Here is a 15,564-nt window from a genome sequence, read left to right on the forward strand (position 1 = left end):
AGTCATTGCACGTGAACAATGCATAGCGATTGGATAGACCTAGATTTTGAGCATATGTTATATTGTGCCCGAAGGCGTGGAGTATATTAGAAAACAAGGTGGAGTATATGTGATTTATTACCCACCCGAAACAGGCTAAATAGAGTCTAATTCAAATTAATGTACTGTACATTTCTAGATGTACGTGCAGAGTTTTTTTTATAAATGTTTATTTGCTCTCATTTGTTGTAATGTGAAAGTAGCTGTTATACTGTTAGTGATGATGACTCATTGGATTGTACTATTGGTGCTCTGATGCTATAATAATCTTTATGGAGTAATCTCTAGAGAGCCACCTTTTTATAGTGGCCACCTCCTCTTATTGGTCCAAAGGCATTCTTTTTTAAAGGATTTATAGCCATAATCTGTATGTTTTGATCAGAACACTTATCCACCTTGTATATATGTACGGTAGTATCATAACCTTCCTCTCCTATAATATGGAAAGAAAGACTTTTCAGGATGGTCCCAGGCTATATAGATTTTACTAGGATAAAAAGTTTATTTTTGTTACTAAGATCTCCAATAGTAAGTGACCTTAAATGCAGCATGTAGATTTTTGTTACGATACGGGGTGGTATCATGTGAATACCTGTTACATTCAATTATGGGTTTACATTTATAGTGCTGGGAATAAGGGTCAGAAATACACATCATTGTTTACAGGTTTTGCAAGTTAGTGATGGCCTCCCATTGTAAATATTCAGTTAAATTGGTGAGAACATGGAACAGTGACCAAATTTTAACTCAAGGACATCAGAGTAGGTCTGTCACACCCAGCATTTTCCAGACCAAAATTGTACAGCAAGATTAATATACTCTAATGCAGCAGTCAGACATTTTGCACTAAATCCAAAGTATCTTCATGTTTTGTTACAAAGACCTCCAAAAGTGTATGGTCTTTTCCAAAAAAACTCAAATATATTGGAATACACGTGTTTCCAGTAAATGTGTTGTTAATAGTAATTTATAGGTACACATATTACAACTGATTGTGGGTTTGAGTTTTGCTAATACAGTGATATGTTAATAATTTTCATTTATGCTTGTACGATGCAGTGTATTTCACAAGGCAAATTATTGAATTTGCAAAAACATAACGTATGCACTTAAAGAATTGGCAGATTATGCTCCATTTTCAGTTATGTTGCATTACAAACAAAGAATACTATGGGAAAACCTCTGCATTCAATCCAGTCGCAATCAAAATCTTGGACAATTCATAGGGAAGCTATCTTGCGATACTACCCTGAATCAACATCTTGTGCTGTCAGCAAAGATAAATGGGACACTAAAGAGGACACAACTAAGTCCACAGAGCCTTTTGAGTATCACATGAATACTTATTACATTCAATTATGGGTTTGCATTTACAATGCTGGAATAAGGATCGGAAATATATCATTGTTTACAGGTTTTGCACGCTAGTGATAGCCTCCCGTTGTAAATATAATGCAAATTATCAAAGCTAAATTGATCAGAGCATGGAACAGTGACCAACTTTTAGTTCAGGGGTATCTGAATAGGTCTGTCACTCCCAGTACTTTCTGGACCAAAAACCCAAAGTATCTTCTTGGTTTGTTACAAAGACCTCCAAAAGTGTATGGCCTTTTCCAAAAAAATCAAACATTCGAATACACGTGTTTCCAGTAAATGTGTTGTTGATAGTAATTTATAGGTGTACATGTTACAAATGATTGTGGGTTTGAGTTTTGCAAATACAGTGACATGCTAACAATAATAATAAACCAGATTTTCTTTTATGCCGCAGTGATACAGCCAAGGCACACAGTGTTCCAGCTTATTGTGGTTTTGAATTTTGTAAAAACATAACACACACGCTTTAAAATTGGCAGGTTATACTTTATTTTCGGCTATGTTGAGCCGCTACACTGCATTACAAACAAAGAATACAACAAGAAGGAACTCTGCAATCAATCTAATCACAGTGAAAAACTTGGACAATTCATAGGAAAGCTATCACGCGATGCTACCGTAATTCGACAACTAGTGCTGTCACAAAGATTAATGGGACACAAAGCATAAAGGAGGACACACGTAAGTCTATGAAGCCTGTTGAGCTGAAGTGACATTGAGCAGTGAATAAATCAAGCCCATTTCCTTAACCGTTATGCTTGTCTGAAGACATTAGTCAGTCAGGCAGTTAGTCAGTCAGTCAGTTGAAAATTCCACTGAGAATGTATATATTGTATGTATATTTCTTTTGTAGCAACCTATTAGAAATGTTTCAGGTCATGTTGAAGGCACTTTTTACAAAACTGCCAAGGCACCTTGAAGGTATTGTGAGGTTGGTATCACGAGAACTTTGATCTCGAAGTTTGGGCATTTGACATTATTAAAGTTTGCAACATATTTCATCACCGGAATTCTGTTTCTCACAAGGTTTTTAGCACCTGTAAAACTGTTGTGTTGGAACATTCAACAAAAAACCAGACACTTGTTTGTGTTTTTATGTTCCCCTACACAACATATGTTTCTGTATGTAGGTACGTACGAATGTACGTACATATAAAGGTATGTACTTACAATGTATGTATTTATGTATATCAAAAGGCAGTATATTGAGTATGCCACATGTCTTGTATATAACTACCTCAGATCTTTGAAGAATTGGTAAGACTAGTGGTGGTACATGAAGCATTGCAAACAACTTGTATAACACATACTGAACAACATCTATAAATCATGTTGACCGACCTTCCTATTGCACTAAACGCAAATTTTCTTCTTTGTTTTGCTACAAAGACCTCCAAAAGTGTATGGCCTTTTCCAAAAAAAGCAATTATATAGAATACACGTATTGTCAGTGAGTGTGTTGTTAATAGTAATTTATAGGTCCACACTGTACAAATGATTGTGGGTTTGAGTTTTGCAAATAAAGTGATATCCAGATTTTCACTTATGTGTGTATGATACAGTAATACAGCTTTTTATTAATATTTCACAAAGCAAACATAGTGTTCCAGGCTATTGTGGCTTTGAACTTTGCAAAAAACATAACACACACACACACTTTAAGAATTGGCAGATTATGCTTCTTTGTCCAGCCAAGATACTATTGAGTATGCCACATATTTTGCATATAGCTACTTTGCATACTTAAGAATTGGTAGTAAACTATTAATTTGTATGGTGCATGAACATTTTGTATAATATTTTGAGCAGCATCTACCATATAATAAAAACTTTGGCAGTAAAAAGGTTTGGCGAAAACCCACTATTGCAAAAGTGACGGAAAAAACTTTGGTGGATGTGGCTTTACCTGAAATTTTTTTGCTACCATGTACTGTACCACGCAAATACAATATCACTACGTGAATGCGGATGATTAAACAACTCACCAATTAAGGAGCGTGGCAGCCGTTTCGATCGAGAGTCTTTATCCCTCTCATTGAGGGATGACAACTCACAATGAAAACGGCTGCCACCCCCTTTAATTAGCAAGTCTTTTAATTACTTGTGCGTAGCGACGTTGCTTTTGAGTAGTAGCTACTGTACAAATGTAAGCATCGTTCGCTGGTTCTTGTAATGTCAAGAGCAATATTTGGATTTTCATGAACTCTTGTGGGACAATGAACCTCACAACAATTGAAGGGAACACTTTGGAATACTCACAATACCTGTCACAATACTTCAATACCCATCCTTTCAACATGGCTAATCTGCTGATGTTATTGCTGAGATAAAACTTTGGCAATTCTGTTCGCCAAAGTTTTTTACTATACGTTGACCATTCTCTGGATCTGTTTGCACTGAAACCAAACTATCTTGTTTTGCTACAAGGGTCTCCAAAAAAGTATATGATCTTTTCCAAAAAAAAATGAATAATTGGAATACACCTGTCTCAAGTTGAATATGTCTGCATCATTAAGATGTTTATATAAGTGCAATTGCTACAAGTGATTGTGGGTTTGAGTTTTGCAAATAAAGTGATATGTTAAGAATAAACAATAAACTGGATGTTTATGTTTCTGTGGAGTTCTGTTTTAATATTTCCCAAGGAAAACAGTATTTATAAGTCTACGATGTTCCAGTGGTTTTGAGTTCTACAAAAAAACATAACACAAAAAAATTATTTTATATTAAAATTCCACAATGCAGTTTTGCGTTATCTGCAGATGTAGGTGACTTTCCTTGTTTCATTGCTTTAATATAAATATTTCATATTGCTTTTTAATTATAAATAATGATGAAAGAGAGTATAACATTGAACATGATGTCTTCTTTTAGGCTTTTTTCTATGAGATTGAGTACTTCACGTCTCTGGAACGTGTCAAGGATGAGATGGCAAGCAATTTGGAAGCATATTTGAAGTTGTGTCCACCTGGGAGTGACCCAACTTTGCTGAATGGTGAAGTGCAGAGTTTAAAACAAAACCATGAAGAAATGTGCATAGAAGTAAGTGTGTACCTCCGTGTGTGTGTAGCATATGTGACCCGCTGAGCAAAACATGATTTTTTTTGGAAACTTCATTTTATGACTTCTTTGTTGTCTAGAGGGGAAAAAAACAATAACTGTTAAAGTTTCAGCCTTATTTTTGGAGCAAATTAACAATAGACAGCAAGTAGAGCAACTCAATTAATTTGTACAGTGCAAAGAGGGAGGAAAATAAATTAGACACGTCATTTATTCAAATGCAAGTCTCGAGTGCAGCTGGCTACAGAGTTGGGACTTGTGTCATTGTGTTCAGCATGAACTGCAGCATTCATCAAGGTATAGTTTTTTGACTATATCTACCCATACTATCAAGCAAGCTGTTCAAGCTTGGAAATGACAATGATAACATCATGCTTCATGGCACAGAAACAAACACACATGACTCATGTTTGCTTCATGGCACAGAAACAAAACAAAGATATTCTTGTTCTCTATGAAGAGGTGAATCGATTAGTATGTTAGTTAGTTTTTTTTTTGTTTTTTTGCTGATTATTGAAATGATTAAAACGTTCATAATTTTTTTTTTTTTTTACTCAATGTAATTCAATGGTATTTATCTCAAAAACAGAATTATGCAAATAAATTGGGTTTTTGCTCAGCGGGCCACTTGTACGTTGTGTGCGTGCGTGCGTGCATGAACATGTGTCCATAGTGTAGCACATCTGTGTGTATGTGAGTGTATGCAGCATGAGTATACATGTGTATTTCTCTGTGTAAGAAAATTCATATGCATGTGTGCAAGCATACATGTAACTGACAAGTTCTATACATAAATGAACATGCAATATTTATGCACTTACATTTTGTGCATGTGTACACATTTAGTTCAGCAATAGGTTTGATTTGAAAATGATTGTATGTCATCTTGCTTAGGTGGAATCCCTGTGGAAATTCTTAGAAGAAGGACTAGAGACATTGAAGAGATTTCATGACAGCATTGCCAAGTTTGAAGAGTGGCTAGCTACTGCCGAAGAAGCTGTGTACCGTAATTACTATGGCAACAGTTACCAAGAGCTGCTCACATACTACAATCTTGTAAAAGTCAGTAAATTCTTGTGTTTTATAATGCACTTGGTTCCAAGTGTATGAGTGCTGACCATGTCAAGTAAATCTCTAACATAGATAGATGTTCTTTATGACCTCACTACATACCATATTTGACCGGTTAATAGCCGCAGCTCGTATAATATCCGCCCACAGACAGTAGCTGCTCCACAGCCTAGAATTATTGTCATAAGAGCCGCCCTTGGATAAGAGCCACGGCTTGTATCTGAACATACTGTTGCAAGTGCTGACTAGACACGTTTGAAGCAGAAATCAGGCAAAGGAGTTGTTTTAAAGCAGGAAATAGCGTTTTTGAGAAAAGTTAAAATGAATTATCATATTGACAGATGATTAAACAAGGTCAGTCAGTCGTGAATCCATATAAATGCCACGGGCTGCTGCCACACAAACTCATAGCTCAGATAGTAGCCGCAGGGTTTTACTTGCTGAAAGTTATAGTAGCCATGGCTATTAACCGGTCAAATACTGTAGTCGGTTTTCATTCACCTACATTCATCTGAGCCACTGCCAAATATAGCAGTATCAAAGAGGTGAACATATCACTCTTAATAGAACATGTTTTCGGGTTGCAAATATATGCAGTGTTTGGGAAATTGGCTCATGTAAGAAGAATTGTGAACTGACTATAAGAGCAAGTGACCACGTCAAGTAGGTCCTAAACATAGTTAAGGTGTACTTCATGACCTCAATAATAAGACCACCTCATTATAGTGACCATGTCAAGTAGGTCCCAAACATAGCCAAGGTATACTTCATGACCTCATTAATAAGTCCACCTGATTATAGCAACCATGTCAACCAAACATAGCTAAGGTGTACTTCATGACCTGACCTTTGAAAATATGTTAATCCATGAAAAATACACGCTGCAAAAATTTGTAAAATCTGTAGTCTTTTCAAGAATTCTCACTGTGCTCACTTTTCAAACCACTGTGCACTGTTCACATGTTTGTCTTATTTGTTTGTAGTCATTTATTAATGACCTAATCCCAAGGGAAGATGACCTCAACCATATAGCAGACTTGGATAATACTATTTTAGATCATTGCTCAGATAATGTTGAAGAACAGCTTCAAGAGAGATTTGAGCAGCTCAATGATCGATGGTTGACTGTTTCTGACATCATTGTCAATTTGGAGGTCAGTGTCTACCAAGTTATTCAGTGGTGGGCAGCATACGAGAAGCGTTACAATGAAGTGGAGACGTTTATTGCTGACGTGTCCAGTCAGATAACTGATGAACCTCTGGAATCTTCTGATAAAGATTTTAGTTTGTTGCCTAAATATAAGGTAAATATCACAGCTGTATATATGTACCCAGAACCTAAAGTTATGGTTAGACTTTTTCCAACCATCTTTGGCCAATGTCTGAACATACTTAGAAAAGTACTATTGAGTATGTCCAACCACGTAACAACATAATTTCAAGTCCTGTATATCAAAGGCAAATATAGCGGTCAGTGGCATAGCTTGACTTTTAGTGATGGTAGGGCCACCTTCGCATCAGTCCGCCCATGCAATTATAAACACACGACATATGAGTCCATCTCACTGTTGGCTCTTAAACATTTATATAGAATTCAGAAAGTTTCAATTTCTCCATGTTTGAAGTAGTGTGTAAAATCCAGAAGATGGTTTCGTGAAAACCCTCTGGGTGTGTCCCTGCTGACCATACATTGTGTTAGACTAATTTAACTGAGTTTTGTAAGTAATTTTTTGTGTTGGTCATAGGGGAATAAAAACAAATGCTACATCTTTGTTCTTGTCAATCTATCACCAGCACAAGTACACATAAACAGACGCAACTATGTAACAAGAACACGTAGCATGCATTAACTGGAACCCCAATCACTAGATTAATGAAAAGTGAAATGCTTTGCTGCTGATGACATCATTTATTTTCATGACATAGTTGTAGAAGTCTTATTTTACAACAACTTAAACCTTCTACCAGAACTTACACTAATATTTTATTTGATGTAGAACCTTCAGAGTAGCAGTTAAGTATAGTGTCTACAAATATACGTACTTTTTTTTGTCTACTATTAGACATTGCAAAAGGAGATTGGTGAACATCGACCAGAGTATGAAGAACTAGTTAACTCACTAGCACAGAACTTAGTTGGCCATGAAAAACTTGGTACCAATGAAGAAGTGGAATCTAGCGTCAAGCAAACAATCACATCTAACATGGATGAATTGAGAACTAAGTGGGATCTTATCAACGATAATGTAAATGCATCTGTTGATATGCTCCAGCGAGAGCTTTCAGATTGGTTTTCTTCAATACAAGCACAACTGCAGGCGTACATAACCAAAGCAGACCAACTTCTCCAGCAGATGTCTGCAGTGGTGTCTGTAGATGCTAAATATGATGACAGCTTAAATGATCAAATTCAGTCTACTAATAAAATCATTGAGAATCACTCCAACGTGTGCTCCGAGGAAAACTCACAAAACTTCTATGCTCTATTGGATGAAGTTTACGAACGCAGGCCTCCTGCAGATTTAGAAACGGTTGATATTTCAGAGCTAGATTATGAACCGTTGTCCCCTGAAGATATTGCCAAAATTGAAGCAATAGAAAACACTTGGAACATTTACTGGGACCATGGGAAGCGTTATCTTATCTTGTTAAACTTGCGTGTGAAAGTGTTGGAGTACATGATGGTCATATTGGAAGGACAGAAATTTTGCAGTAGACATTTTGAAATTGATTTGGAGGGCCTAGAAAATGCTTTGTACAATTATAAGGTAAGACAATTTTGTCCCGAGGCATTAAAGATAGTTTAGTTTTACTTTGTATGCTAATGTGTAATGTGTTGGCACTTTACAAGCATGAAAAGATTGTACGTATATTTGTATATTATGCTTGACTATTGACAGGTAATTTTCAAATATAAAATATATATATATATATAACTTTTTTGTTCCGTGTAATCGTAACACTTAGTATAGGTAATCACACACATTTGAGTTTGTAATAAACATCTATCCAGTTCTATGTGGCCATTAACTTCTACCAGGTGATTGCATCATTCTTTGTATTACATCATTTGTTGTTGCACTTAAAAGGCTTCATATCTAAGCAATTCTGATTGGCCACTCAAAAGGTCAAAATGTATTGGACATAAAAGGCTTCTATTGTCAGCTTATTTGATTGGCTATTCATTATATATCACTTTCTTGTTGCACTTAAAAGGCTTCTGTTATTCTGCTATTTTATTGGCTACTTTGCAGTGCAATTACAGAAACTAGGCCATGCGATTTGGGATTAATTGCACTCCTACTATTGAGACTAATGTATGGCAAACTAAATCACTATGTGATTAATTTGGAAATCTGATGTGTTATTGTGTTCATCCGGAAAAGTTATTATTTGTTATCAATTTTTAGAACAAGTTCAATGACGGATATTTTGACTCACTACAATCACAGAAAGAAGAAATACAATCTGTAGCCAATGAGTTCACCAAGAGCTGTCCTGAAGATGGTGACGATGAGTTGCCCAAAGGTGATAGTGATGAAAGAGTGTTAGCACAGCTACAAGAATCTTGTGACACCCTCACGACAACCGTTAATGATCGCCATGCCATACTAGCTCAGTACATAGCGTTGTGGAAGAATTATAATTCAAGTAAAGATGTTGTCGAAGCAACAATTGAAGAGGTACAGAATGATGTAGAAGAATTGACAGAGAGATCAGGTGATCCAGCTGTGCCTCCGACCATCATCGTAGAGAATGCCAAAGTAAGTGTAGTTTGTGGTGTCAGAAGAACTTTGTCATACAATGGTTGTGAAGCCAAGGGGTGCTGTGGTTTGTTTCTTAACTAGGGAAGCAATGCTGTGTTTTGAGGTGGCTAATAGATAGAGATACATGTGACGTGATATATAAAGGTGTTTGCGAATTGGTATAGTTATGAGGTGTCTGTGTTGATTTTTGTTCAACTATTCTTTGAGCATCATGATGCATGGCCAACCTCTTCTTGTAGTATAGTGTGTTACATGTATATAGTGTATACTTGTAGTGTGGTGTGTAGTTCAGCTGTGTATAGTTTAGTGTATCTGTATAGGATTTCCTAACTTTCATATCTACATGTGTGCATGTGGTTTTAATGTACCAGCTTGCATCATAGCATCCCTGTGTATGTTATGTACTGTGGTTATCCAAAACAAACATCATACCATCTACTGTACATAGGTTGGATAAGCAGCTCCTTTTCCCCAGTGTGTCCTGTACATAGCAATGTGCATACAGATGTTTACTTCATATGTGTATTACCATTACTACATTTAATAACACTCACATAGCGACTCAAACAAGACTTTGAGAACAAGGAAGATATGAAAGAGACTTTTATCTCAGCTAAGGAACAACTAGCAGCGATTGTCCAAGAGCAAAGCAGAGAAATTGAAGCTGAGATCACCGAAGAAATGATACAGAAATCAACTGAGTGGCACAACCTAGGAGTCAAACTAAACCAGTTTATATCACAGGCCTCAAGACACTCGGAAGAATTTGTGGAGTTTGTGAATGAAGTGTCTCAGCTGGCCACTGCTATATCTGAATTGAAGCAAGATATTGAGACTGAAGTCGAAATAGAGCTACCAAACAGAGGTACTCAGGAGTATGCTAGAACAATGATTGAGAGGAGAGATGCTTTACAGGTAGCAATTTCTTTTATGTGTGTATGTGTTGTGTGTAGTTTAGAGTTAGACAAATAAAAGTATAAAAGTGACTATATATTTGTTAATACCATACCTGTTTCACTGCCCATACAAAAGTCTCAATAGTAGCAGTGAAATTTATCCCATATTTCACTGACAGCAGTGAAAAAGTTGTAATTGTAATTTCATTGGCTAGAATTTTATGTTAACAATGTAGCGCCAATTAGTGTCGACGCATGTTTAGTACATAGTGACAAATTGCGTACATAGCAATGCTAATGCACAGCATGCGTATATGCAGCGAGTATGGTATTAACTGGGAATAGCATGGGTAGCAGTGAAATTTGGGGTAAATACCACTCTTGTTGTATTGGAAATTGTAAATTTCTCCCCATTTCCAATACAACACTCGTGATATTTATCCCAAATTTCACTGCTACCCATGCTATTACTAGTACAAATCTAATTTCACAATTCTTTGACATTGAAGATTGAGTTTATAATATACATATGAGACAGTGTCTTAACTGGATTATGTTCACTAATTACTAGTAACACGCTAATACTGTATCTTGGGAATGATTTGTAGGGAAAAGTTTACAAATTTCATTATTTTAGATGTATTCATGAATATGTCTTGTATTTTTTCCCATCATAATTATGTCTACGGTAAAAATATCTTTTCAAAATGCTCCTTAATTGAACCTTCTCATTCTTTTAGCAGGCTTACAGCTGTAACTACTTGCACAGAATCTCCTCACATGTCTTAGTTCAGCATTCGTACAAGTGAGAATAATTTTACTGGCAGTATGTGAATCACTCAATGATCATGTGGAATTGTAGCTGGCTTTGATCATTTTTGTACCACCCTAAACTGCTAAGCATGACGCTACACAGTCACCTCACAGTGCTATGTAATTCAAACTGATATGTAAATATTAGTAAGTAAATGTGGAAGGGAACCAGTGTTAGTAAAAGAGGAGTGGGGCAAACTCTTCAGCCAACTCACTACAGCATGCCTATCATCTGCTCAGTATCATGAATCATAATACTTTGCAAATATTTTAGATTTTATGTGAGACTCATGCACACAACACATTGTATTCATTTACAGTACATTACTGTAACGATTTATATGATAATGTGTGAACGCTTACTCGTGAATCAGTAAAGATTAGAGTATTTCTTCTGTAAAATGGTACTTGAGTATGTTCAAGAATTAAGTGAAGGCTATAGTCAAATTTTATGCCGTTTTGTGCCATGCAACATCACAGGTATTTTAATGCAGAAATTGTATTATATGTATGTAGAATTACAGTAATCACAAACGTTTACATGTTTAAATTTGATAACCCAACACTGCTATTGATAATGACATCATTGCCACATTTCATTATATGTGATGATGTTGCCAACATTAGTGTAGTTATTACTCGTCTCTTATTGTTTCAGACACTACAAGGCAGGTGTGACAAATGTCAACAGAACAACGTTGATACTGGTACAAGAGGTGAATCGTGGAAACCGACCCCAATACCACAAGAACTACTAGCAGACTACCCAGCTGATTTTAAACTACAGCCAGCCGCAGATGAAATTGACGGTGTTACAGTACATCCAACTGTGGAAGAGCATTTTACTTCCTTGGCTGAGCAAGTGGAAGCATTGCAAACACTGTTAAACAAGCGGGAAGACCAGTTAGATAAGAATGAAGAAACTGTTCTCATCTTTAAAGGGCTAGCAGATGATCTGTTGAATTGGATTAATCAACAATGTGCTCTCCCAGTAATGAATAAACTACCTGATGCTGACTCGGAACAACTTGAAGAAGATATTGGTGTGGTGCAGGTAAATTAGTGTGTATGCGCATGCGTGTGTACATACATGTGTGCATATGTGCATGAGTACCTATTGAATGTGGATACAGTTGTCTGGCTGGGTTAGATTTTGGTCTGATACATAGATGTTGATACTGATCATACAGTGGGCCGTGACTTAATGTTTCTCTATAACATTACATGTGACCGAATTTTACAAAACCGTCGATATACGCAAAAAGCCGAGAAATAACAAGTTGAAAATTTCACTCAAAAATTCAACCCTCTTTTTATATCATGTATGTATTGCTATATGACTAACCTGTTATCCTGCGAAGTAGTAGTAGTAACTGAAACTCCTATCAGTAATTACAAGCGATTTTCTCCAACCAAGTAAAAATCTTCCATTTGCGTGACACGGAATTGCTTACAAATCGACCCATTTGTTCCATGAGCGCGAAGTTTTGGGCGCGATGGCTAGTGGAGGAGGAGAGCGAATCGCTTCAGCCTTAAACAGTCTTCTGGACGACGGGCTAGTCTCCTTATCCACAACGGGTAAACAGAATTTTGAGGCGCTTATTGATGAATACTTCAATTTTAGTGACGACAGCGGAAGTGATGAAGAATGCATGGAATTTGGTGAGGTGGTGCCGTAGTAATTGCATTAACTTATTAAATCAATTTAGCCAGTAGTAAAACGCTCAATGTAACAGCCCATGAAGAAATTGAAGTTGATGCAAATGAAGGTACATACACAAATCACATTGGTTATCAAAAAATATATATTTATATCAATGTAACTGCTATAGGAAGTATATTTGAAGATGGGATGCAAGTTGTAGCTGACAAGCATGGTTACAAAACTCAGCCAAAGCTCCAGGAGTCTTGTTCTAGGTCTTCTGGCCCCATTGTCATAGCTTGTCCCAATCACAGTCCGGCAAGTGGTCTTCCATCCACTACCATCTGTAGAACGCCACGACTAGTCAGTGGTCAATGGGGAAGAGGAACAAATATCAATGGCTCCAGTGGACTGCCAAATGTCAACAACATACCTGACTCTTACGAGGTATTACACACACTTGCCCAGCTCCAGTGATGTATTCAACTCATCAGTGGAAGCACTTGAGACAGATATGTTTAGTTCCAGCGATTTACTTCCACTTGAGACAGCTGCCTCCAATGACACTCTTGACTCTGGTACATGTAGCCAGGGACTTAACACTTCCAGACAGTCAGTCTTTACTGACGAACTCCAACCATGTAATGGGACTACCAGAAGGAGGTCACGTGATAGTTCTTTTGAAGATGAAAGACCATCTGAATCTAACAGTCATTCTCCTCCCCTCACCCATGACATGTCAGATGTAGAACTGTGTGAAAAATTCTGTCGGCTCACCTGTGGCTGTAAGAAAGCTAATGGAAAGCCCTGTAGCACATTGTTCCCACCTGAGCACTTCTGTGACATCCGGACTCAAGCAGCTCTACTAGATCATGAACAACTAGATGTTATTCTCATGGGATCACTCATGGCGACTGTGCTTGAAAGGGAGAATGTAGTTGATGGCCGACATAAACCTATCAAAAGACTAAAAGCACATTCAAGTCACATGCACCATGGATACAAAGTGTGCAAGAAAACTTACTCATTTCTGTATGGTGTAGGAGTAAACTGCAGGCTCCAGTCAATTAAATCCCACTACCTAGAGGAAGGATTAATTGAAAGGGTGCATAAGAACACAAATCGGTTACCTCTCCATGCTTTTAGCTACGATGATGTCAAACAGCTTGTGAAGTTCCTGGAAAATTATGCAAAACAAAGTGCCATACTGCTACCAGGCCGGATTCCTGGATATAAATGTGATGGCATGAAACTATTGCCCTGTAGTGAGAGTAAAAGGGTAAGCATCATTTAGGTTATGCATGTACGTACAGTACTTAATTACACTGTAATGAACATACAGTTAAATTGATACTGTACATTCCAAAATATTAGAATACACCCAAATGTACAAAAGGTGATCTATCAAATAAATTTTTTTTGACTAGTATTCCACATTTCTGTTACTATTTATTAGGGCATTTGGAGGCTGTACAGGCTCTCTTGTGAAGACATTGGCAGGAGGTCTGTCGTATGCAGCACATTTTGTAAATATTGGAGGGACCTACTTCCTCACATAATAATTTCGAAGCCAAGGACAGACCTGTGTTGGACTTGCCAACAGAATAGCACGGCCATTATGAAGGCAATCAACAGGAGTGACAATGACAAAACCAAGGTATTATAAAATGAATAACACAGCACCACAGAACATACATTTATTTTATACTGATAGACAATTAAACTTGCTGAAAATCACCTTAAGGTGGTTAAGGAGGAGCGGAAGTATTATCGCAGCCGGTGCGAAGCAAGTCTTAAATCTCTACAGAAGTGCTTCACGTCAGGGGATACTCTTGAAATTCCATCACCTGGTGCTATGATTCCTGTCAACACACATGATGACATGATACACTATAGTTTTGACATGGCACAGCAGGTAGGAAAATGGGACTTCATAGATGGCGTGTGGTGCTTTTGGGCTCCAGACACACTATAAAGATACATGAATTCAATATTACCAATGTGCTATTTACCTTGTCAAGTTCACTATCCAAGTGATCCTTTTCAGCCTGGACCTATCTACTTTCTCACTCCCAGAAAGTGCGCAGTGTTTGGCGTTTGTTGTGAATCCATACCGAGACAAGTACGTAAGTCCATTATTAACAATCCTTTCTGTTAATTTCCAGTTATTGCAGATCAACTACCTTATTGATGAAGCCTGCAACGTTGGTAAAGGAGCCAACACGATAATCTCCATGCTTCACCATTTCCTTACTAACCACAGCTTCGGTACAACCAAACTACACTTTCACGCAGACAATTGCTGTGGTCAAAACAAGAATCGTTATCTGATGAATTACTTAATGTGGAGAATTCTTACTGGCCTCAACAAAGAGATTATAATATCATTCCTCCCTGTTGGTCACACGAAGTTTTCTCCAGATTGGTGCTTCGGACTTTTTAAGCGCCAATACCGCAAGATGCGAATTGGCTGCTTGGACGACATTGTCAAGGCTGTTAATGAATCTGCTGCTCCAAATGTAGCACAGCTGGTTGGTACTCAGGATGGCAGCATGATAGTGCCGATGTATGACTGGAGTACCTATTTTGAAGAAAAAACAGTCAAAACTGCACTGAAGGGCATTACACAAATGCACCATTTTAAATCTCCAGCTACTCACCCAGGGAGAGTTTTCGTTAAGAACACAAACGATGGACCTGAAAGGGAGATTAAATTGAAGAAAGTAGACTCCTGGCAGCCTTTGTCTTCTGACCTCCCTGATGAGATTGTACCTCCTGGTATGTCCCTAGAACAACAATGGTATTTACACAACAAAATATGTGAATTTTGTCCTGCGCATTGCAGAGATGTGGTGTGTCCTAGGCCTCATCAAACATTATAATCACTCTATAATATAAT

At 37.3% G+C, this 15,564-nt stretch overlaps 1 protein-coding gene across 7 annotated transcripts in view; it reads left to right on the forward strand.

Annotated features, from left to right (window-relative positions):
* LOC136247368 (uncharacterized) overlaps positions 1-15,564 on the forward strand; it is a 260,912-nt gene that overhangs the window by 221,067 nt on the left and 24,281 nt on the right. For all 7 annotated transcript variants that reach the window (XM_066039016.1, XM_066039014.1, XM_066039017.1 and 4 more), the window contains 7 exons: positions 4,291-4,458; positions 5,371-5,538; positions 6,531-6,851; positions 7,611-8,315; positions 8,958-9,311; positions 9,873-10,229; positions 11,682-12,077. In XM_066039016.1, the coding sequence (XP_065895088.1) occupies positions 4,291-4,458; positions 5,371-5,538; positions 6,531-6,851; positions 7,611-8,315; positions 8,958-9,311; positions 9,873-10,229; positions 11,682-12,077 (2,469 nt within the window). The remainder of the gene's footprint in view (positions 1-4,290; positions 4,459-5,370; positions 5,539-6,530; positions 6,852-7,610; positions 8,316-8,957; positions 9,312-9,872; positions 10,230-11,681; positions 12,078-15,564) is intronic.

This window comes from Dysidea avara, chromosome 2, assembly GCF_963678975.1.
Source record: "Dysidea avara chromosome 2, odDysAvar1.4, whole genome shotgun sequence".
Taxonomy (NCBI): Eukaryota; Metazoa; Porifera; class Demospongiae; order Dictyoceratida; family Dysideidae; genus Dysidea; species Dysidea avara.